General features: G+C 41.3%; 1 protein-coding gene across 2 annotated transcripts in view; it reads left to right on the forward strand.

Annotated features, from left to right (window-relative positions):
• Positions 1-25,750, forward strand: part of LOC118589131 (CREB binding protein) — a 128,267-nt gene that overhangs the window by 64,034 nt on the left and 38,483 nt on the right. Inside the window, exons 4-11 of one of the 2 annotated variants that reach the window (XM_036196093.1) lie at positions 10,639-10,879; positions 12,127-12,240; positions 20,979-21,221; positions 22,196-22,298; positions 22,739-22,885; positions 23,693-23,810; positions 24,481-24,652; positions 25,095-25,139. In XM_036196093.1, coding sequence (XP_036051986.1) covers positions 10,639-10,879; positions 12,127-12,240; positions 20,979-21,221; positions 22,196-22,298; positions 22,739-22,885; positions 23,693-23,810; positions 24,481-24,652; positions 25,095-25,139 — 1,183 coding nt within the window. The remainder of the gene's footprint in view (positions 1-10,638; positions 10,880-12,126; positions 12,241-20,978; positions 21,222-22,195; positions 22,299-22,738; positions 22,886-23,692; positions 23,811-24,480; positions 24,653-25,094; positions 25,140-25,750) is intronic. The other variant, XM_036196095.1, reaches the window with a different exon arrangement.

Below are 25,750 nucleotides of genomic sequence, written 5' to 3' on the forward strand. Positions count from 1 at the left end.
TAATAGAGCTGGCCTTAAATAAAGTACCATTGTCCACTACAATGCTGGCCTAGTGGCCAGTTGTGCTCTGTGGAATGGGCTTGCCTTACTTTCCCCAGCTTTTGTTTGCCATGTTTGTTTTCTTTCTCTTGGGTCTGGTTCTGATGATTTGGGCGTTAGGAAGGAACTGGCTTAGCAGACAAGAACTAAATGGAGGCTGTGAGTACAGTTGACCTACATCTGTGGATCCAACACCTCTCATAGAAAATAGAGACCTCATAATTGTGCCTGTTTGTACCATGCACAAAATTTTTTACTTTATCCTCCAAACAATATGATATAACAAGGAATATTTAGTATTTTCTTTGTATCCGGTTTAAGAAATATTAAGGTGATTTGCATAATCCAGTCCAACCTACAGCCTATGGGCCATGTGTATCTATCCCAGGACAGGCTTGAATGTAGTCCAACAAGTTTTGTAGATGGCAAGATCATGTTATAGTGTCAAAAGTGTATATAGAGAATATAGGAGATATACATAGGTATGTTCCCTTCTTACCACATGCTATTTATTGTCTCTGAGTGATTTTCCCCTTCTTCTAGAGAATAGCTGTGGTTGTTTTTTTGTTTTTGACAGAGTCTTACTATGTAGCCCAGGCTGGCCTTGAACTCTTACCTCAAGCTTCTGAGTACTGAGGTTACAGGCATGAGCCACAATGTTGGGCCTTGATAGCTGTGTGTATTTGATGAGCACTTTATGTTCTAAGCCTCAGCTTTTCATCCTCAGTGGTTACAGGGTCCTAGAGGGAAGAAGAGCAAGCAGTGTTTCAGTGCTGTCCATTGGCTCCCTGGTGTTGGCTTTGAATTAATTTTCTGATTCTAAGTCAAGTTAGAGAGGATTGTGTTTCCAGGAGGTTGGAGTTATGTTCAAGAAGCAAGGGTATGTAGAGTTTGGGGGTGGCTGCATGTATCTGCTTGGGTCTGTGGGCATGTGGAGGGAGAAATCTTGATCCTTTCTCGTTAATGTTTAAGACACAAAATTCTTTGAAGACCTTCCCTATTCTTGAACATTTACTAGAAAATAACTTACTTTTCTAGGAGGGAGGCCAGGATAAGCTTGTTTATATATAAACAAATATATATTCTTTGTTCATATCTCGGAGTATGTTCTTGGGGTAGAATTGTGTTTTTCAAACTTTATCCATTCAAGACCCCCTTTTCATCCAAGAAATGTTTGTGTGACCCTGGCAATGTAGATATATAAAATAGGCATACAAAGCATTTCTGATAACATAAAATCATAAACTTACCTTTAGACCGTTTTGGGGTATACATATAGTCTCACCATTTATGAAAATAAATGGTAATTTGCATATGAATGTGATAGATCTACTTGTTTATTTTTACATAATTTAAATGTCTTAATGTTTGACTCTGCAGCTTATAGAGCATCCTCAATGATTTTCCTAGTTGTTATTTTGTTTTGATAGTTGTCAGTGCTGAGAATGCTGCTTTGTGTAAATATGTACTGCAAAACAGTATAAGTGTATATGGGGACATTTTGGAAATTCAGTCCTAGTCCCAAGGCAAAATTTAACTTGATAATTTTTTTTTAATTGGAACTCAAGTTAGAAACTGAATTTCTAAAACCACACATTCTGATACATTGAAGAAGAGAGACGTCTCAGGGGTTAAGAGCACTGGTTGCTACTCTTCAGAGGACCCTGGGTTCAGTTCCCAGTGCCATAATAGTGGCTAAAAACCACCTGTTACTAAGGTCCAGGGGGATGGGACAGCCTCTCCTGGCCTTCTTAGGCCCCAGGGACCCAAATGGTGCATAGACAGACATCCATGCACAACACCCATATACATAAAATAAAGTACATCCTGAAACATTACTACTGAGGAATGACAGAAGGAAAATACTCAGTCTTTCTTTGTTTTTTGTAGTTAAACCATTATGTTTCTTAAGAACAGAGAAGTGGGGCTGGAGAGATGGCTCAGAGGTTAAGAGTGCCGACTGCTCTTCCAGAGGTCCTGAGTTCAGTTCCCAGCAACCACATGGTGGCTCACAACCATCTGTAATGAGATCTGACACCCTCTTCTGTGAACATAATAAGTAAATAAATAAATAAAATATTTAAAAAAAAGAACAGAAAAGTATGTATGCAGTAAAAACATGTAGTCTTGAGCCTCAGGTGTTCCAGGCAATGTTGATGTTGAGTCAGCATGATGGGATATGCAATAAAGTGCACACATTGTGTTCAGTACCGAGGTTACTACAGTGGAGTCATGTGATGTGACACAGTGTGCACTGCCAGACAAACCTCAAGGTTGTTGCCATTTGATTTTTAATTAATTTTTTGGTCATTGAATATTCAGGAACATTTTCCTGCTGTTAAATGTTCTCAGTATCCACACTCAGATTAAGTAGTTTCTTGTAGAGTTACCACTATGTTAGCTCACCACTCCAGGTTGCAGAACAGACAAACAAAAAGCAAACTGTCAAAACCGACTCCCTGCCACAACATATAAAAGCTTATGGTCACATTTAGTGAAACCTATGAATGGGCTGTGTCCTGACGCATCTGGGTCAGTGAGTTTTGTTCACGTTTCTCAGCCTGTCTGAAGAGTAATTTGGTGATGGGTGGGGATTATTTTAATGCCTTAGGTTTCTTGACTAGTGGGCTTTTATACCTGTGCATTACAAATTACTCATCTCATCTTCTAGTACTTTCCTTTATAGACTTTTTAAACATTTTTATTCTTTGAGAATTTGATAGCAGTATATATTCATTTTGTGCATGCATGCATGCACATGCACACACACACTCACACCAACCACCTTTCCCCATAACTCCTCCCTAACTCCTCAACTTAGTGCCTTTTATTTTTTTTTTAATGATCAATCAATTCCAATGTGTGCTCCCATATGCTTCCACTGGAGTATGTTGACTTATCACATCCTTTAGAAAACCTGGTCTCCCAAGCCATCAACTGTCCATAGCTCTTCAATATGGGCTCACGAGCCCTTTCACACTTCATGTTGGAGTGTTGACCTGCTTGATCGTGTGCAGGCAACCATGGTCTCTGAGTTTATGGTCGTAGCAGTCCTGTTGTATCCAGAAGACAGTTTCTCTTTAGCTCCTCCTCAGCCTCTGGCCCTCAAAGTATTTCCTCCAGTCTTCCATGACAGTGCCTGAGCTTTGTGAAGGCGATATGATATAGATGTCCTTTTTGTGACCAGCCACTCCACTAACACTCTCTTCACTTTGAACAGTTGTGATTTTTTTGTAGTAACCACTGTCTTTAAAAAAAATTGTTGCCGGGCGGTGGTGGCACACACCTTTAATCCCAGCACTTGGGTGGCAAAACCAGGCGGATCTCTGTGAGTTCGAGGCCAGCCTGGACTACAGAGTGAGTTCCAGGAAAGGCGCAAAGCTACATAGAGAAACCCTGTCTCGAAAAACAAACAAACAAATAAATAAATTTTAAACATTGTTGCTGTGTGAGTGTGGGCAGAGATGTGTGTGGGTACATGTACACATGTGTGCAGAGTCAGAAGAGGCTGTCCTTTGTCTTCCTCTGCTATTGTTAAGTCAGGATCTTTCCTGTAGCTGCCACTTGCATTTTGTTGGTGAGGCTGGAAGCCAGCAAGCCCAGTAATCTTCCTGTTTTCATCCCAGTGTTTGGCTTTTTATATCGGTGCTGGGACCTAGCTCTGCTTCCCAGAGCAAGTGCTCTTAACCACTGAGCCATTTCTCTGAGTCCTTCTTTCTTTCTCTCCTTCCTTCCTTCCTTCCTTCCTTCCTTCCTTCCTTCCTTCCTTCCTTCCTTCCTTCCTTCCATATTTAATTTGTCACTGTTTTCTTTTTTTTTCTCTGTGTGTGTGTGTACCTGTGTACCTGGAGGCCAGGGTTTAGTGGTTAGTATCCGTTATCTCCTTTATCAACCCTCTCCCTTATTTATAGATTGACTCAGAGCTCACTGATTTAGGTTGGTTAGCTAGCTGGCTAGTTTTGGGAATCCTCATCTCTGCCTTCCAGTGCCTACCTGGCTTTTTGTGGTTTCTGGGTATCCAAACTTTATGCCTAACACTTGCTCCAGCAAGCTCTTTACCACTGAGATATTCCCCAGCTCTAATTCTTTATCATTTTCTATGATTCTTCTAATTTCATTTTTCTAGTAATTTCTCTCCAAAAAGGAATGTTTTGATTATAAAAATAATGAATAATTTCTGTAAAGCATTGACACAGTGCATTAGTTGTAGAAAATTAGATAAAACTAGACGCTAAAAGATCTTCCTGCCATGATAGAACTATAGAACTATGATTTTTATCAAGGTTTTCCTCAGAAAAAAATACAGACACAGAGTTAATAAGGAGAAACTGAGTGACTTTATAGTATTATTCTAAATACTAAGTTCTGAATATACTTTAAGTAGCTCTTTGTTAAAACTGACAAGTCTACTTTGATGTTATTATTTTTGCCTTAATAATAGTAATTTTGTGTTGTATTCTAATTTTTTGTCTATCAGAAATTTAGACAAAACTGACTGGACTTTTACTCCACCTGGCTTTGACTAGGGTTATTTGAGGTCTGTCATATTTTTGATGGCTGCATACTATTTCCGTATAGACCCGTGACAGTGTTTATTTAGGTCATCTTTTATCGGCATTTACATTTTTCATTAATTGAGTTAATACTTAGCCTTGCATATACATTGTAGCACATCTTTGTCCACTTACTTCCTTAGCAGTGGGTTAAAAGAAGTGATTTTGGACTGATCGTGTAACTCAGTCATAAAGCACATACTTAGCATTCATGAAGCCCTGGATTTAATACCCATTGTCACTAAGAAGAAAAGAAAGGAAGAGAGGGAGGGGAAAATGAAATGCAGTTGGTGATGGTGGCACCTTCATATAATTTCAGTATTCTGGAGGCAGACTCAAGAGGACAGCCTGAGTTACAGAGCAGACATCGTCTCAACCCCTACCCCCACAACCAGAAGGCGTGTACATGTTTCCTTTGATAGAGGTTCTTTTCCAAGTCTGGAAGTTTGTCTTTTAAATATTACTCTAAGCTGCATTTTTACCAGAACACTTGAGAGTACTTTTCTTATATACCCCCAGCAACTATGGTGGTTGGTTTTCTCTATTGTCTGTACTGAAGGTAAAAAGCATCTGTTTTATTTTGACGACTTTGATCAGTGAAGTAAAATTTTAGAAACAGATTATTGAGCTTGGGGCATGGTGACATACAGCTATAATTCCAGCACTTGGGATGTGGAGGGCAGGATTAGCCCAGCCTAGACTACATGAGACCCTGTCTCAAAACAACAAAACTAACCAAACAAAAATCTAGCTTTTATTAAGATGTAATTCATATATATTATGTACTTATTTTCTTATAAAGTGCTCAAATCAGTGGCTTTGTTTAACCATGGCCTAGGTCAATTTGGGACATTTTCACCATCCCAAAAGGAAACCCTATACCATTAGCAGCTACTCTCAAATTCTCCGGAATCCTCAGTTCTAGCTAATCCCAAATCTATGTTCTGCTCCTATTCATTCATTAAACAAATGGAATTTACAGTGTATGTATGGTTTTTTTTTTTTCTTTTTCTTTCTTTTTTTTGGCCTGGCTTCTTTCACAGAGTTAAGGTTTTCAAAGTTTGTTGTAGCATGTGTCATTTTTTTTTTAATGGTGAGAAGAATATTCCAGTTTGAATAGACCACATTTTATTCTTCCCTTGATGAACACTTGGGTTGTTTGTGTTTCTGACTGTTATAAATAATACTCCTGTGAACTTTTTTTTTTTTACATGTTTGTGTATGAACATGTCCTTTTAATTATCTTGGATATGTGCCCAGGAGTGCAGTTACAGAGTGATGTACTGTTGTTGTGTTAAGGAACTGCCAGACGGTTTCCCAGCATCTTAGGTTCTTTCCAGTGATGTGTGTCCAGTTCTTCCACGTCCTCCTCTACTGGACCACTGTTGTTGTTTAGAGTCTGTAGTCTCATTTATAGCTATCTTGGTGGGTTGAAAACTATACTCTGTGACTTTGATTTATATTTCTTTCTCTCTTTTTTCCTTCCCTCCCTCCCTGTCTCTGGAGACAGGGTCTCTGGAACTCACTGTGTAGACCAGACTGACCTCAAAATCACAGAGATCCCATTTACCTAAAGATGAGCAACACCATGCCCAGTTTGATTGACATTTTTTGTAATAACTGGTGATGTTTAATGTCTGTATTGGCCATTTATTTTTGTATTGGGGTTTTTTTTGGGGGGGGGATTGAAATATATAGTCAGATCCTTTTCACATTTTAAAGACTTGTCTTTTATTAATGGATTGTAAGAGTTTATTATGTGTTGTTTTTCTTAATGTTTCAGACCCCATTTGGGCACTATGACTTACAGCTAGTTTTCCTCCATTCTTTTGGGAGTTTACTGTTGTTTGTTTGTTTGTTTGTTTGTTTTGTTTTGTTTTTTGATTTTTGGGTTTTTCCAGTGTAGCCTTGGCTGGCCTCCAACTCACAGAGCTCCTCCACCCGCCTGCCTCTGCCTCCCGTGTGCTGGGATTAAAGGCTTGTGCCACCACTGTCCAGCTTCATTTCCTCTATTCTTTAGGCTGAATTTTATCTTATTTTTGTTTTGTTTTATTTTATTTTTCTTCTTTTCATGTGTATGCATGTGTGGTGTGTGTGCATATTTATACGCATGCATCTATGTCAGGTGTGTACCTGTGTGTGCCCATGTATATGCATGTCTTTGCTCAGACTGAGGCTGATATCAGTAGGGGAATCCTCTTTGAGCTCTCTCTACCTTATTCTTTTTTGAGGCAGGGTTTTTTCAGTCAAATGTAGCCCGTCAATATAGCTAGTATTTTTAGCCAGTTTGCACGGGGGGGGGGGGGGGGGGGGGGGGGTGGGGTTCCTTGTCTCTCTGCCTTCTGAGGCAGGAATTACAGTGAGTTGCCACAGGCACGCAGCATTGTGTGCTGAGTGTCTAAATTCAGTCCTCTGCTGTGTGGCGAGTGCTTTAAATGTAATGCCGTGTTTCTAGCCCCAGCTTCCTTAGTATTTGAGACAGTGTCTTATCCTGCTGCTCAGGCTACCCTGGAACTTGCTTTGTAACCCAGGCTGGCATTGACCTTACTGTGATCTTTTTGCCTCGGCCTCTTCTTGTGCACTGGGCTTACAGATGTAAGCCACTATGCTCAAATGAAGACGGCTTTCCTATTTCAGTATTCAAAACATTTTGTTCTAGTTTACTCTCCCCCCTTAAAACCCTGCTTTATCCCATGTGTGGTTAAGTTTTTGACTTGTGGCGAACATAGGGGTCAAAAGTTGCCTTCCCACGCTCAGCTTAGACACCCCCCACCCCATCTTAAGCTACCCTTTGCACTTAAGTCTCCTAACACACTTTCCACAGTCTGTAGATAGGGGCTAGAGAGATAGCTCAGCAGTGAAGAGCACACACATACTGCTACTGGAGTTCAGGTCCCAGCACCCACATGGCAGCTCTCAAACTCCTGTAACTCCAGTTCCAAGGGTCTAACACCCTCTTCTGGATTCCATGGGCACTGCACTCATGTGCATATGTCCTTTCCCCGCATAAGTTAAAAGAAAAAAATTAAAAATCTATAGCTAGAATATTTTTCAGTATGTGACAGTGTAGTTCCCTCTTCCCCCTTTTTGAGACAGTCACTGTCACTGTGGCTGGCTGGCCTGGACTTGCTGTGTAGACCAGGCCATATTCTATTCCTTTCTTTTCTTATCTTTTCTTTTCTTTCCTTCCTTCCTCCCTCCCTCCCTCCCTCCCTTCCTTCCTTCCTTTCTTCTTTCTTTCTTTCTTTCTTTCTTTCTTTCTTTTTTTTTTAAAATTTCTCTGTGTAGCTCTGGCTGCCCTGGATCTCATTCTGTAGACCAGGCTGGCCTGGAACTCAGAGATCCACCTGCCTCTGCCTCCCAAATGCTAGCATTAAAGGTGTGTATCACCACACCCAGATCCCCTTTATTTTTTGAAATAAAAAATTAAAAACATATGAGTGTTTTACCTGCATGTATGTATGTATGTATGTATGTATGTATGTATGTATGTATGTATGTATGTGTGTGCGCGTGCGCGCGCGCCTGGATCCTCTGGGATTAGAGTTAGACAGTTCTGAGCAGCCATGTGGTGCTAGAACTCAACTCCCATCCTCTAGAAGAACAGTCAGTGCTAGTGGCTGTCCAGCCACTTCTCTGGTGCCCTCCTCCCGTTTTTCACTGTTTGAAAATTTTTCTAAGCTATTGTGAAATTGTATGAAATGTGTGGATTACTTTTGAGAAATAACACTTAATTTTGTGTCATAGTCTTCTTAAAATTTTATTTGTGTGTGTGTGGGTACAGTTGCATGCAGATTTGTTCATACTATCTCATGATGTATGTGTGGAGGTCAGAAGGCAACTTTTGGAAGTTGGTTCTCTCCATTTGAACTCAGTTACTTGTACTTAAGACAGACAAGGTCTCTTACCCCACTGACCCATCTTGCCAGTCCTGTTTGTGCTTTAAAGGACAGTCCTGTCTAAGCACCTTCCCTTTATTTATTCTTGGTGCCTTCCTGGGCAATGGAGGTAGATACGATATGGAAGTTGGAAGAGGCTCTGAAGAATGCTTCTGTCAGACCCTAGGCCCACCTGAAGAAGCCTTCTGTTGCTCATTAAACACCATCCTGGGAGAGGCAATTACATCTGCCCCTCGGTTCCTGGGAACTTTGTAAAAATTGGACCATCCAGTGATGGGTAGGTGTCTCAGTAAAGGCCTACATGCGTACTTGAGTTTAGATACCAAGGACCCACATTTTGAAAAAGCTGTGTTTAGCCCCAGTGCTGGTGGAGCATCCCTGGAATTCACTGGCCAGGCAGTCTACCTAAAACCACAACCACAGCTTCAGATTTGGTGAAAAAAATGGGATCTCATTAGATAAGGTAGAAAACACCCATGTCAACGTGCTTCCCTACTCTTATGTGATCGCATAGTTATGGCTCTCTAAAATATTTAGTTATTTATTTGTTTAGTTAGTTAGTTAATTATTTGGTCTTTCAAGACAGGGTTTTTCTGTGTAGCTTTGTGCCTTTCCTGGTACTCGCTTTGGAAACCAGGCTGGCCTCGAACTCACAAAGATCCGCCTGGCTCTGCCTCCCTAGTACTGGGATTAAAGGCGTGCGCCACCACTGCCTGGCCCTTAAAAATATTTTTAATTGGGGCTGGAGAGATGACTTGGTGGTTAAGAGCACTTGTTCTTGCAGAGGATGCAGATTTGATTTGTAGCACCACACAATAGTTCACAACTCTGATGTGCTCTCCTGACCTTTGTAGATACCAAGCATGCACATGGTGCAGACATACATGCAGGCAAAATACTCACATGTAAAATGAATAAACCTAATAAAAAATTTTATGTTTGTTATGTTTATATGTGTGGAAGTCAGGACAGCTTGTATTTTTGTTCTCTCCTCCCAACATTTGGGTACTGGGGATCTAACACAGGCCATCAGGCGTGACAACAAGTGCTTTTATCACTGAGCCACCTCACCAGTTCTGATGATTCTTATATTAAAATAGAGAAGATAAATGAGTGACTCAAATTGAAAATACCAGAATATTTAAAAAGGATCAGAACTCTTTTATCTGTGGGTGTTACAGTGTATGTTATAGACGTTATATTTTTCTTTTTTTGGTAAATTTGTATATGTGCGTGAAGAGTGTTGGCAATTTATAGAAAACAAGTCCCCACAGGCTTCTTTCCCTTTCCCTGTAGTTAGGGGTTACTACAGGCAGACTTACTTCAGACAGGTGAAGACATACCAACTCAGTTTCTGTAGTTTGTAGCAGATTGCCAAATACTTCTTGAAAAAAAATATGACGAATGGCCAGGTGTGTTGCATGCACCTTTAATCCCAGCACTTGGGAGGCAGAGGCAGGTGGATCTCTGAGTTCCAGGACAGCCAGGGCTACACAGAGAAACTCTGTACCAAAAAAAAAAAAAAAAAAAAAAAAAAAATCAAAAAAAGAAAAGAATATGAATGGAAATTTTAATGAAAGACAAGGTATTTCTTTTCTTAAATTAAGAAAGGTTTAAAAAACATACTCAGTGTGTTTCCAGTAAGTGTAAAGGCAGTGACCATAGTGAGATGAAACTCTGAGTGTGCGACAGTGAAATGGAAATACTGCAGGGTGGTACGGAGCTCTGATCTTAGCTCTGTGCTGCAGTTCACCAAGGCAATCTTTTCCATTAGAATGAACCATATGAAATTGCCAACATTTCACTCCTTGGGGCCTATATACACAGCAGCGTCCTGTGGGGCAGTTGCCCGTGACTTTCCACCGACGGCACTTAAGGGTGGATTGAGTTTGCATTGCTGCGATCTGGAGCAGGTGTCATTGTCGTCGTCATTGGATGGTAATTGTATTCTAGTGAACTTGAATTAGCTTTGCATCTGAGTTAAGCTGGGTTTTTGTTGTTGTTGTTGTTTTGTTTTTGTTTTTGGTGGAATAAAGTGAACTGTACCAGTTCTTTTGACTATCTTGTCCATGAGCTTTCCTAATAATTAGAGTGAATCAAAACTCAAAAAATGTAATAAGATATTTTGTTACTTTGTTTTATTTTAGTCCCAGTTGCAAACATCAGTGGGAATTGTACCCACACAAGCAATTGCAACAGGCCCTACAGCAGACCCTGAAAAGCGCAAACTGATACAGCAGCAGCTGGTTCTACTGCTTCATGCCCACAAATGTCAGAGACGAGAGCAAGCAAACGGAGAGGTTCGGGCCTGCTCTCTCCCACACTGTCGAACCATGAAAAATGTTTTGAATCACATGACGCATTGTCAGGCTGGGAAAGCCTGCCAAGGTAAGTGCCCTTTTCTAAACCTAGTGGCCGTTGTTAGGGTAGAATTTGCCTTTATTATTTTAGCAGCTTTGGTGGTTGGAAGCCTACATGGCAAAGGTGCTGGGCCTCCTTTTGGTGTGACCCAGAATATGTTGTTCCCACAGTCTCCACATCTGACTGAAAGCTCACCTGCCGAGGAGGCAGGTGACTCGGTGTTCTGATGCTCTGAGCTGCTCCTGCATAAGGCTGTGCCCTGAGTTTGTTCTTTTTCTTCTTCCTTTCACGAAGGACTTCTCTGTCACTTCTTGAGTACTCTTTGTCAGGATCTCTGTTGTTGTGTGGGGCAGTAATACACATAGGCAGGCACACAACTTTCCCTGCACCCCCAGCATCTGTCTTGTGGTTGTTTCATGGATTCAGGCTATCAGTAGCCCACTGCCTTACTCCTCTGCCCTCTGTCTTGAGGCTGCTCTGATGACACCTAAATCATCATCCCTGGGAGCGGGGAAATCAGGCATATGCATCTTGTGCTCTCTCTTTTATTTATTTATTTTTATTTATTTATTTATTTTTTGCTATATACCTCAGTTTTTTCACTGAAGGAAGTGTTTCCTGTTAACAGCTGTGCTTTCTTGTAATCTTTCTTCTCTTGCTTCTTGTGTTCATAAACTTTGGGGGAAATAGCTCCCTGGTCTCCCTTTATCCCATGGTGCCATTGTGAATCCCTGGAATAACCCTGATCATGATAGAAACACAGAACAGGAGAAGGTTAGACCTTAGAACATGAAGAATGGAAATATTCAGGGTCAATTACTCTTTACAAAAGTACTGTATTCCTTTCAGAATATCTACAGACTTCTCATTGGCTTCTCTATCTACGTTTCTTCAGTGATAGTTCTTAGCTGGTTTCATCCTTAAATATAACTTAATGTTTTTATTTTTAATAGTGGCATTGTGAACTCTATTCTGCCTCTCATTGTAGATGCTCAGTATTTCAGAGGTTGATAGCTTTTGTTCTGTTGTGGGCGGAACCTTAATCACCCATCATTCATAACATTGCTTCTATGGGAAGTTTTTGGCTGGAATTACTGACAGTCAACTTACAAACTTTTTGGACAGCCTGTTTGTAAGTTAAGGACTGCCTGTACTGTATTATGGTTACACTTGTTACCATTTTTTTTAATGGAATCTGGCATTATAATATAGGTGTAATTGAAGTGTGACGATTTGGATAGAAAAATAACATCTCGTTGTTTTTCTGGTCATAGTTGCCCATTGTGCATCTTCACGACAAATCATCTCTCATTGGAAGAACTGCACACGACATGACTGTCCTGTTTGCCTCCCTTTGAAAAATGCCAGTGACAAGCGAAACCAACAAAGTAAGTGAGCACGGGGGCAGAGAAGCTTGGAGATGAGAATAGAAACTGTTCTTAAGAGAATGCTGAGAGTAGGTAGGTAGTGGGCAAGGGTCACCAGCACAACATGCTGGGTAAGGTAGGGCTAACAGTGACTGAGGTGCAGCCAAGCTCAGAGGGCAGATGGGCTTTCACTGAACTTTATGAGTAGCCATGGCCACCCTGGGCTTTCATTTACCTCCACCAACCTGCACACATGCGCTTGAAGGAGTGCGAACCAGCAAGGTCCCTTCCATCAAATAGCTGTCACAAAGATTTGGTATTTTCTGACAGATACTTAGTATGAAGAGTGGAATGTCAGGTCACCTACAATGAGTAACATCATGGGGGCAGTAGAGGGGCACCTTTTTTGTGAAGACCCTTTTAGGTTGTATCAGGGTTAAGAGCCTGGTAAAGGTTTGCTTATGCAGTTCCCATACCAGCTGATATAACAATTTATTGAGCTTTAGAATGGGAATCTCAGCCTCAGGGTTGACACATCCTGCTCATCCCCATCATTTTGTTGTCTTCTGAATCATCTGTGTAGTCCTTGATGTGACCAGTTCTGTACTGGCTGCTCTTTACTGCAGGTGGCCCCTGGGTCCCTGCTCTTTTTAGGCATCTGAGCATTAGGAGAAGGACATGAACACCTTTTCCCAGTTTTAGAACTTATTGCTGTCATTTCAGAGGCAAAATTGTGGTCCTTGGATATGTTGCCCATTTGGCTATCTAGGAAGTTCCTTGGGTCCATGTCATCCTCTAGTTGGAGGCATGCCTCCTCTAATGATCTTTCAGGATGGCCCAGTCTTCCTCATCTTTCACCATCTCTGCTCCTCCCTGATGTTCTAAGTGTTCCTCACTTAGAGCATCTTCTTGAACATCTTCACAGGTTCTCCTTCTGCCTGGTGAACATGTGCTGCTTTCTTCCTGGCTGGCTGTACATGGCAAATCACTCTAATCTAAGAGTGCCATGGAGTGGAGTGCCATTGCTGGCTGTTTGATCTCCTCTTATGAATCCAACTTTCCTTCCTGTAAGCTGACTCACACTGCACAGCATGCTTCATTAAAAAAGGGGGTGTGGGGGGAGTTGGGGCTTGAGCTTGTTCTCTTCTTCCCCTACAGAGGCACCACAATTAAGTTTCTTTGAATCAGTTAAATTGTTCTTTGAGTGTGTATGTATAGGGGATGCGTGCTTATGTGTGAGTGTGGGCGCTCCCTTGCCACAGCTTGTGGTATAGGTCAGAGAACAACCTTGGATGTTGGTCCGTCCTTACTTTCCAGTTTGTTTTGAGACAAGGTCTCTGTTTTTAATGTGTGCTGTGATACAGGCTAGGTGGCCTGTGAGATTCTAGGGGTTCTTCTTACCTCTGCTTCCCATTTTTGCCATAGGAGCTCTGGGATTCCATGCTTGCTACCATGCCTGGCTTTACATGGCTCTGGGAAGTTGAACACAAGTCCTCACCCTTGGATGGCAAGTGCTTTAGCACTTCTTAACCCCTGGATTTTTAGGAGACAGTTTTCTTGGGCATCTCTTATAGAAAATGAAATTCTGAGATACTGGGTCTTAACCTATATATTTGGGATAACAGATGTAGTGAAATGAAATCTGTTCTTCCTTCAGCTTTTTGTAAACCCTCCTTTTTGTAAACCCAGTGGTAGTGGTGAAATTTCTTGTGCTTTAGGATACTTTTTAGAAATAGGCTCTTGATGTGCCAAAAAATTCATTTAGTTTGTACTTCTATGTATTAATTCCATGAATAATGAGCTAAGATTTCATTCTTAACTTTTAATTTAGAGGCATGACTTATATGGGATCTTTTGAGCTTAATATGTACATATTGGTATGAAAATTGTAAACCTTTGTGATTTTCTCTTTTTAAGAAATACTTATGTGGTTTTTGTTCAAAAGGAGGAGAAAAGAAAAGAAACGAGTGGGTTTTTTTTTTTAACATCCTTATAACAGTCTAAGTGTGAAAATTGATTCAGTACATGCTTTCTCAAGTGGTAAACCACAGATTTTCTACTAGTCATAACGTGAGATGTTACGGGGGGGGGGGGGGGGTTGATGATAAAAAGTTACAGAGAAACTTGAGATAGTCTCTGCACAAGGTTTCGATATTTTTAATGGGGGGGAAGAAGAAATAAAAGCACTTTGTAAAGAATTATTGTGTGTTTGTATGTATGCCCGTGTGTCTGCAGGTGCTTTTGCTTAATATGTGAGCCTATAGAGACCAGTGGTCATCTGGTGTCTTCCTATAACTCACTCTCTATCTTGACTTGTCTTCCTTCCTTCCTTCCTTCCTTCCTTCCTTCCTTCCTTCCTTCCTTCCTTTCTTTCTTGTCTCTCTCTCTCTTTCTCTCTCTCTCTTTTTTTTTTTTTAAGGTAGTCTCTCACTGAACCTGGTTCTCATGGTTTTGTCTAGATTAATTAGCCAGGGAACTCCTGGAATCTATCTGTCTTTGCCTCCTCAGCACTGGGGTTATGGGAACATAGCACCACCACAACTGGCTTTTTTTATGTGAGTGTTGGAGATCTGAACTCAGCTTCTCATGATTGAGCATCAATTTTGAGTGTTGTCTGTTGGCTCTATACTTGTAGATGTGTGAGTATAGAATTATGTCATCAGTGGAAATGTTTTATCAATGTCCTTCTCAAAAAATTGTGTTTGTGGTGTATGGATCTTAGTTTGGGAACTGGAGAAAAATGTGAACCCAACCCTTTAGTAGCTTCAGGTTGAGCTCTAGAGAGTGAACTAACTATACATTAAAATTAGTGTGGTTGGGCATTCTAGTACTCTGGAAGCTGAGGCAGGAGGATTATGAATTTTGGGCCATCTGAGAGTATATTGCTAGACCATGTCCCCTCACAGAAATAACGACAAAAAACCCCACCATCGTTGAGTTAATTTGTGCTTGTTTGATATTAATTCAGTGAGTAATGTGCTTCAGTTTCACCCTTCACTTTTAATTTAGGGGAGTAGCTTTTCTGGGATTGTTCGAGTTTACTGCTCTGTCATTTTTAAAAAGTGGTAATGGTCTCTCTTAAAGGACCAAGTATAGGCATGAAGTACTCTGTGTAGTCCTTATGGGGAGAATCAGAATATGCCGAGACTACTTCATAGAAAAGAGTGGTGTTCATGCCAGGCTCAACAAAATTACAGTGGAATAACATCCTAGATGGCAGTAATGAGCCAATACAGCATGTAGCCTATCTAGGAATGAAGCTGACTGGGTGTGGCGGTTTGAATAAGAATGGCCTCCATAGGCTCATGTATTTGAATGCCTAGTCATCAGGGAGCAGCACTACTTGAGAAGGATTAGGAGGTGTGGCCTTATTGAAGGAAGTATGTCACTGGGGGTGGGCTTTGAGGTCTGGAGCCAGGCTCAGTGTCTCTTCCTGCTGCACATCTAGATATGAAACTCTCAGCTACTTCTGCCTGCGTGCTACCATGCTCCCTGCAATGTTGATAATTGGACTAAACCTCTGAAACTGTAAGGAAGCCTCCAATTAAATGCTTTCCTTTATAAGAGTTACTGTGGTCATGGTGTCCCTTCACAGCAATAGAACAGTGAATTAGACACTGGGCTTAGAGATACCTGTGCCAGCAGCTCAGGTGGGGCTATGCAAGCTTCTAGGGACCATAGGGCTGTGCTGAGAAGGCTCACTCTGTGGAGTTACCACAAGGTATGCCAAAGCTCTACCTTCTGAATACATGCCTTATACAGACACTGACCAGTGCCCTCTCCTTTGTAGACACGCTTTCCATACTCTCAGACTGCTGTCTCTACTGACAGATCTTGGAGAATTACCTAAGGCACTAACATGATGTTGCTTGAAATGAAACCCACATTGTTTGTTGCTTTGGGGCCGATTTGATTTTTCTGGTTTATAAACTAGAAGGATGGATTACCTGCCCATCAGAACAGTTGTTCACTTACTAGAGCTTTTCAGTCATCAGTCCGTGTGCTTGAGTCCCCATGTTGGAACCCACGAGTCTCTTGGTACAGTTGAATATGCAGACGTGCTGCATAGATGCTTCCTTCCGGGTTGCTTGTTAAAAATATGGAAATTGGGCCCCCTTGTAGGCTTCATGTATTAGAATCTATTTTTTGTTTTGTTTTGTTTTGTTTTGAGACAGGGTTTCTCTGTGTAGTTTTGGTGCCTATTCTGGATCTCGCTCTGTAGACCAGGCTGGCCTTGAACTCACAGAGATCTGCCTCCTGAGTGCTGGGATTAAAGGCATGAGCCACCAATGCCTGGCTAGAATCTGTATTTTTTAACAAATTTCCCAGTATTTGGTCTGTACATTAAAATCTGGTATGTGGCAGCTTGGGATGTCTACAAGGGTCAGGTCTGTATCAGAGCTGTAGGGGAAGATAGAAATATTGTCTAAGAAAGACCCTATCTTCTCCACCTAAACCCACAGGGATTTAGACATGTGCTTTAGGACAGTCCCAGCCCCAGACTTAGACTGAGCCACAGAACAATCCTCAGTGACTATGACAGCAGTCTGCTAGCTTGTTGCTCCACTGTCCTCATCTCCTTGGCCCTTCTTGGGGTGGCTCTTTGTCCCATTTCTAGGCACATATTGGATTGCTTGAAACATTTTTGTTGTTGTTATATTGAGTTAAAATCAGTCTCAAAATTCCCTTTCATACAGCACCTTCTGGGTTCTGCCTGACCAGGCTCTCAGTTCCACTTGGGAGTGCTGTGATCTCCAGGTACCTCTAACACAGTGGTAGAGATCGGGATAGGATTGGCTTTACAGAGTGAGAGAGCTGTGAGCTCACTGTCCCAGCCTTGATCAGAACACCTACCCCTTGCCCTCCTGTATTGTGTCTCTTGGCTTCTTCGGAAAGCCACCTTTGAGAACTTGGGCACTCTCCAAGAGTGAGTAGACAGTTAATTTGTGTCAGTTTTTATTGAATTTCCAAATTGAGTCCAATTTTATTGAAAATTATTAGAGCCTAAAGTTTGCTGGTTAATTGAATGTTTTAAGTTAGCAGCATATACTTCACAGGTGAAAGACTGCCTTATCCATATTCAAATATTGGTAGGTGAGACTTGCACAGAACCCATAATAAACTTGGCCTTTTGTTTCTTTATTTGGTTTTTTGAGACAGGGTTTCTCTGTAGCTTTGGAGGCTGTTCTGGAACTCACTTTGTAGACCAGGCTGGCCTCGAACACACAGAGATCCTCCTGCCTCTGCCTCCCGAATGCTGGGATTACAGTCGTGCGCCACCACCGCCTGGCTGGCCTTTTGTTTCTTAATCTATGACTTCCTGCTTTAACTACAACAGAAAAGGAGTAGTGAGGCAGAGAAGGTATTGAACATGCATTAGAGGGGGCAAAACATGCCAGATACCATGGCTTTTGCCTGTGATTTCACATATCTCTCAGGAGGCTAAGTAGGAGGATTATCATGGACTCAAGGCTACCCTGGGCTCCATAGTTACAGGGCCAGCCAGAGCTACATAGCAAAACTCAGTCCTCCCCACTCCCCTCAAACCAAAACAGCAGCAACCCCCCCCCCCAAAAAAAAAAGAAAAAACAAAACAAAACAAAACAAAACAACTCAAAGATGTGTCTGGGCTCAGGTATGCAACCTGATAAGCTAGGATAATTCAAGCCAGAATATTGGGACTCCAAGAGACGGTGACATGTAATCACAGCATTAAACTTTAGAAGGAACAAGGCCAAGTAGCTGGTCTTCGGTAACATGTCCAGTTGATGAGTGCAGAAGGCTCTTTGTCAAGGATGCAAGGAGGTGAGCATTGTTGCCTTTAATGTGCTATCCATTCTTGTTCATCCTCGGTGCTCAGAGCAGGGAGTGAGGGGCAGATTAGATGGCTGTAGGTTCCCTGCACTATGTGCTGGGGCACTTCATATGGCCCTGTGTGGCAGGAGAATACACTTTGCACTGAGCCCTCCGAGTACACCAACCCTGTTGGCAGGAGTAGGTGAAGAGTAGACTGAGTCTTATGGACTCCCAACTTCCAGTGATGTTAGGAAAGATGAGAGGAACGAGCTTTTCTCTGATCCAGGACTCAAGCTGTGTTTGGAGTGCATTGGGTGCTTGTTAGATCACTCTTATTTTTCCCAGCAGGTCTAAGCTCATGAAGTATGACTATGTGCTAGCCACTGTATCAGAAAGCCTAGTAGGGTATAGTGTGAATGCTGGAAGGATGAATGCCTAAAAACAGACCCAGTGGGCCCTGTGGCAATTTAGAGAAGGATAATGGAACACTGGTGGCCACTTTCATGACTCTGCTGTCAGTCCATCACCTGCTAGATATTAGTGCTATTCATACTGTAGCATTATCTAGGTCTCCTGTTAGCTGTGTGTCCGTGTATGTCTGTTGTTCATGTTTCTTTTGTCTTGGTTCTGCATTGTTGAAAGTGTTGAGTTCCATATGCCTGCCTCTTTTCTGTTAGGTATATTTTGTTTCAGAATGAAAATGATATTTATATTTAGAAAACATGTTTTTAACATAAACAGAAAATAGAGTGATCATATCAACAGCACCGATGAGAGGTTCTGATGAATGGGACTGTTTATACCAGATGTGGCCCTGGATTTAGGAACGATATTTATTCTAGGGTGGCATTTGTCTAAGTAGATGACACTTTTGGGTTGTGCAGATGAAAGAATATAGTAGGACAAAGCCATTACATCTTCACTAGAAAGGGAGGCCACGTCGACACTGTTTCCTGGGATAATTCACTCACTGTCTAAGGTGAGAGGAAAGTAAACTGTTCTGCGCTGGGGTTGAGCACTTGAGTAATGTGTGAGCAGACAGGAGAGGAGAGAGAGAGGTGGGGAGGGTGAGGAAAGGAAAAAGAGAATGAGAATAAATATTTTGAAGGAGAGGCCTGTGAATTTTGTCATCCAAAGGAACACTGGGTGATTATTTTCCTTTTCTATGTCATAACTATTTGAAAAATTACCATGCAAGTTGAAGAAATATGATGGGTACATGCTTATAGTTTAAGGACTATTAAATGTTTAATATACTTTTAAAGATATTATACTTGACTATTTCATCTACACTCTTGGCAAGGTATACCTTGGGAATTGTATTTTATTTATAATGAGATGTTTGCTGTGTTTAATTGTATCTAATGAGTGTTAATGAGTTTGAGATCTGACTGTCCTTATTAGAAAAGTTGATAATATAGAATGGTTAATTACCAAAATTTTTTTTCTTTTTACACATTTCATTTTAGTTAAGTTACTCTGATAAGCACTTTTTGTTTACTATACTTGCATAGGTTTAAGAATATTACTTACGTGGCTGGAGAGATGGCTCAGAGGTTAAGAGCACTGGTTGCTCTTCCAAAGGTCCTGGGTTCAATTCCCAGCAACCACATGGTGGCTCACAATCATCTGTAATGAAGTCTGGTGCCCTCTTCTGCCTTGCAGGCACACATGCAGATAGAGGGCTGTATACATGATAGATAGATAGATAGATAGATAGATAGATAGATAGATAGATAGATAGACAGACAGACAGACAGACAGACAGACAGAAGAATGTTGCTTACATTGAAAGAAAGGCTTTGAGAATGTTTCATATGTCAGAAGGTCATATAATGTCAACCTCATAAGCTTAATATATAAAGCACATCTTTGTGATTTTACTTCTAACATGACTCTAAACTTTGTACAAGTTTAAAAGAAAGCACCTCTTACAGATAAGAATAAATAGTGTGACAGAAAACCTCTGCCTTATATAAAATAAACCTCATCAAGTGGGTGGGTTGTGTGGGTGGGGTAGACAGGTTAGACTTGAAATGACCATAGAAATGAGCATTACAGGTTATGTCATTTCATGTGAAGTCCTTTAGGATGAGTTCCTTGTTTGGACAGTGGTTTGGTTTTGTTTTTAATTTCCTGGGGTTAGAGAGCTGAATGGGACAGCTGCTCTGCATACTGCTTGTGGGTTTGGGTCACTGTAGCTGATAGCTACATGAGGTACATCTAAGTCCTGAATATCAAGGATACTGAGGTGACACCTAGATAAATTAAAGCTCATGTGGAATTTTGAAGCTTCATTCCACCTGTTAATTCTAGCCAGATCTATTAGTAAATCAAGTGTAGTAAAGCCTAGCATGGTGCTCTCCTGGACGAGTGTTCTGAGAAGGTCTTGTTAAGAAAAGCTTGTTGCTAATGCTGTTGTTACACAAGTGAATTTGGAGAAATGTTATTTTGTAATTTAGAGGATCAACTCATAGATTTATTGAGTAAAAATTAGCCAACCAGGTTTCACCTTTGCTATTCCTCTCAGTTTACAGAGGTGAGCATCAAAAAATAGGTGGAGGCAACCTCTTGTGGGAAGGCTCCTTCCTTCACTTGAGAGGTAGCTGTTGAGACATACAGAATGATGTACTTTGCCTTGTCATACACTTGACACTCCTTATAACTGACACTCTAGGTGTCTCTAGATTTTAATACATACTAATTTTTACTAAATGATGTCTTTTTAATTTTTTTGTTCTGTTGCTTTTAAACATAAAAGGTGGATTTACTTTAGATTTTTGTTCTTTAACTCCTGCTAGAAAAATAGATGAATTCAGCATTACTTTTCTTGCTAGCTTTAAAGCTTTACATACATTCCTAGTCTTTGAAAGACGTATTTGCCTCACGTTATTTACAGTTCATTTGTGGGCCATCTCTCTTTTACTTACCTTCTCTGCTTGTCTGTCTGTTTGTTGTTCTAGCAATCCTGGGATCTCCAGCTAGTGGAATTCAAAACACAATTGGTTCTGTTGGTGCAGGGCAACAGAATGCTACTTCTTTAAGTAACCCAAATCCCATAGACCCCAGTTCCATGCAGCGGGCCTATGCTGCTCTAGGACTCCCCTACATGAACCAGCCCCAGACACAGCTGCAGCCTCAGGTTCCTGGCCAGCAAGCAGCACAGCCTCCAGCCCACCAGCAGATGAGGACTCTCAATGCCCTAGGTAAGTCAAGGAGCACTCAAGAACTAACTTTCTCCAGATCTTTTACAAAGATGACAGTGCTTACTGGAACCCAAGGCTGTCTTCAGTTGGTGTTTTGACTTCAGAGTTATTGCTTTGGATTAATGACCTTCCAGAGAAAACCTGAGGTGTATTTTTTTCAGGGGAAGAGCTACATTTTCAAGCAAAGCAATGATTTGCTCTGTGTGTACCACTTTGTCTTGACAGTTTATAAAAGGCTCAGACTCTTCAGTATATCACTTATGACTGTATATAGGGTCCTGCCAGGTCTTTTTGTTTGTGGTCTTCCCATCATTGGAGGTAGAATCAGCCTGGTTAGCAGAGGACACTCAGCAGCTGCCATCAACCTGCTGCTGGGTAGATCAGTATTTTCTCTGGTAACCCTAGCCCATCATTTGCCAGCTTTACACATGTGTTCATAATCACCACGATTTTTGTTATTCCCTGGTTTAGTTTCCTTAACATTTTTCCTCTGTCCTTTTAACTGCAGGTGTTCACAGTGTGAGTAGTTAGGATTGGTGGTACTAGGGAGTCATTAAAAAATGACCAGCTTTTTTTTTTTTTTTTTTGGTTTTTCAAGACAGGGTTTCTCTGTGTAGCTTTGCGCCTTTCCTGGATCTCGCTCTATAGACCAGGCTGGCCTCGAACTTTAATCCCGAGTGCTGGATTAAAGGCGTGCAAGTAGCAGTGGTCTTTTTCTCTGTAGCCAGAGTCCAGTGAGGACACTAGTCAGCCTCAGACACATTATTTAGGCTCTAGAGTAAAAATGGGAAGGAGTTGACAGTGGAGTTTGATGAAGTTAGCACCACTAACGAAAGTACAGCCTCCAGAGTTTCTGTCTTCCTATCTTGGTATCCTTCATAGGAGTTCTTTATGTGATCACTTGCTTCTCCATTACAGGAACTTCAGAGTGTGTACAGTGTAGGGATTGATTTCATTTGTCTTTGCCTTTAAAGGAAACAACCCAATGAGTATTCCAGCAGGAGGAATAGCAACAGATCAGCAGCCACCAAACTTGATTTCAGAATCAGCTCTTCCAACTTCCTTGGGTGCCACCAAGTAAGACCAAAGATTCAGATAGCTTATATCTGAAGAGCAAGTGGGCATAAGAATGGGTGGGGATCACACAAAACTCAGCATGTGGCAGAGAATTACCTACTGAGGAGGTGGAAATGGATGCTTTTTTTTTTTTCCTTTTCTTTTCTCATTTTTTAAAAAGAGGGTGAGTGAGTGAGTGTGTGTGTATGAGAGAGAGAGAGAGAAATATCTGGTCCTCTGAAGGAGAAACAAGCACTGTTAACAGCAGAGCCATCTCTCCAGCCTCTTTTTCTTTTTAAAATGATAAATGGAAAACACCCAGTTAAACAGTTTGGATTCTGGTGGACATACATGACTTACTTCTCTTCAACTTTTGAAGTCACATATTGTTGAAGAAAATGGGGTGCATTTGATTGACTCACTTGAGTAGCTGGATGAGGTGTTGTTATCTCCCTCTCTAGTCCACTGATGAATGATGGCTCAAACTCTGGTAACATTGGAAGCCTCAGCACCATACCTACAGCAGCACCTCCTTCCAGCACTGGTGTCCGAAAAGGCTGGCATGAACATGTGACTCAGGACCTGCGGAGCCATCTAGTGCACAAACTGTACGTAGCCCTCATCAGTCAGGTCCCCATTTTGTGGCTGAGGGCATTGTTGGATTTTTTTTTTTTCCTTTTTTTTTTTTTTTTCTTTTTTTTTTTTTTTTTTTTTTTTTTTTTTCCTTTTTTTTTTTTTTAAGCTGAGGATCGAACCCAGGGCCTTGTGCTTGCTAGGCAAGCGCTCTACCACTGAGCTAAATCCCCAACCCCGTTGTTGGATCTTTATAGGTACATAGATGTTCGATTTTGGTTTTCATTTGCATGTTGAATCCCAGTATATTTATAGCTCATAGCTGCAGAGGGTCCATGCTTGTTTCAGGAAGCCATCACCACTGTTAAGAGACCTAGGAAGGCTGAGTTTCCCAGACTCTGGCCCCATTGTATGATGGTGTCAAGAGCAGAGAGACAGGACCTGAAGCCTGCCCTCTTTGCTTTTGAGCTCAGATGTGTTCAATGTCTTGAGACTAATTACAGAGTTCCCAAAAACTTGGGGGGAATTTGGGTCTGGTTGAGTATGTATGGTATGACCATACAGTTATTTTACATACTAAAGGTTTTTATTATTCAAGCTACCTCTCCTAAGTTGAAGTGAAGTGACCCAACTGTGAATTCTTCCTTATTTTAATCTCTTTATAATGAATAGTTTCAAAATAGGGATTTGGAATCATACTTTTCTTAAAATCATATAGCACGTATTTGTGTTTGGTGTGTAGATTAAAGGTTAGTATTATTTCCCACATTCATGCACAAGGCAAAGAGAGTTCTCCTGTGACCACCTTGGAAGCAGGTTTATAGAGTGTATTGTCCTTTCAGCGTCCAAGCCATCTTCCCAACTCCCGACCCTGCAGCTCTGAAGGATCGCCGAATGGAAAACCTGGTCGCCTATGCTAAGAAAGTGGAGGGGGACATGTATGAGTCTGCTAACAGCAGGGTAGGTTACAAAGCAACTGTTGAGCCTGTAGGTGGGAATTGGTGTTTGTCTAGTTAGTTATCCAGAATTAGGAGAACCTGTGTAGTCTAGGCGACTCCTTACTGTGATGACCTTGACCAGAGACATGTCCCAGTAAGGTTGAGGTTCCTGCACAGCTCTCTTGTGAAGCACAAGTGTCACAGCAGGACAGAGGATGCATCAAGTGTACCCTTGGGCCATCTTTGTTCACAGTGGGTACTCTTGAGGATTCTTGTATTGCATTATTGCTAGTGTCAGTGAATACCTAAGAAAAAGCTCAGTTGTGCAGAAAAACAAACAAACAAACAAACTAGTATTTAGCACCTTCAGTTTGGTATGTCCAATAAAGTCACTAGTTCACTAAAGTGGAAGTTAAAGAGTATGCTGACATCACTAGAAATTTAGAGGTGGGGAATGGTTCTTTGGTTTATCAGATGTGTCGATAATGTTAGTGCAATTCAAATGTGCTATAGTGGTATAGTACCTGCTTAGTACACCAAGGCCGAGTTTGATCCCCAGCAGCAAAATGTGAATGTGTGAATAAATGAATGAATTAAGAGTTCATTTGAGAGCTAGAACATACAGAATAAATGATTGCTTCTTAGATTTTTTTTTTTCAATTTCTTAACATTGAATGTCATTGTTTTTTTAGGATGAGTACTATCATTTATTAGCAGAGAAAATCTATAAAATACAAAAAGAACTAGAAGAAAAACGGAGATCACGTTTACATAAGCAAGGCATCTTGGGTAACCAGCCAGCTTTGCCAGCTCCGGGGGCTCAGCCCCCTGTGATCCCACCAACCCAGTCTGTGAGACCTCCAAGTAAGGACTATATTTCTTTTTACCAGCTCTTAGCCTGTTTACTTAGTTTTCCTCCAGTCTTTGTGGTATATTTCTAAGAGTGTAAATTATGTTCTCTAAAAGTCTGTACGTTGGAAGCTTTTTGTATGACAGTAGCCTGTGAAGACATTGAGCTTTCCTCATAGGAAGGCTTTGTTTTGTTTTGTTTTGTTCAGTTTTGGTTTTTTGAGACAGGGTTTCTCTGTGTAGCACTGGCTATCCTGGATCTTACTCTGTGGACCAGGCTGGCTTCAAACTTGGAGAAGTACCTGCCTCTACCTCCCGATTGCTGGGATTAAAGGCATGTGCCACTACTGCCTGGCATGGGAATGCTTTTTAAAAGGTGTGCTGGCAAGTTCTTTTTAAACTTGAGTATGTCTCCTTTTTTTTTTTTTTAATTAATTAAAATTTTTTTCCTTTATAGATGGGCCCCTGCCTCTGCCAGTGAATCGCATGCAGGTTTCTCAAGGTGTGTAACTATTCCTTGTCAGCCATGTTTTAGTTTAACTTTCAATGGCAACAACCCCTTCCCCCTTCCATTTTCTCTTTTGTATTCTTGTTTTGTTCTTTCCAGTCCTTCTTTCTGATAAGAATGTAGTCCACCAAATAATGTGAGTCTCTTTGCGTTTTCCAAAGCGGTCAGAAATAGGAATTTGGACTGACAACCACACCACCACCCACAAAAAACAAACAAGCAAACAAAAACACAGAAGACCTTATTAGACGATTAAATAAAAGAAACATATTTAGGAAGGAAAAGGCCTTTCTGAATACTCAGCAGGAGAGTCTGTAAGCCAGTCTGTGACAAGCACATGTGGGTCACTGAGAAGGTACAGTGCTACTCTAGGCCATCAGGGTTGAAGCTGGGGAGTATTTATCAACCACAGGAGGCTGTGTGCAGAGCTCCATGGCTCGCTGGAGTAGTGATAGCTAGCTAAACCATTAAAGGCTCAATTAAAGATTCTGTGGTTATTTGGAGTCGATAGGGCTTTCAGGGCTGAGGCCATTTGTAAGCTTTTCAACTCCTGACATACTGATACCTGAGCAGCAGGGTATCAATCCAGGTTGTGAAATAAAATG

Source organism: Onychomys torridus, chromosome 8 (assembly GCF_903995425.1).
Source record: "Onychomys torridus chromosome 8, mOncTor1.1, whole genome shotgun sequence".
NCBI lineage: Eukaryota > Metazoa > Chordata > Mammalia > Rodentia > Cricetidae > Onychomys > Onychomys torridus.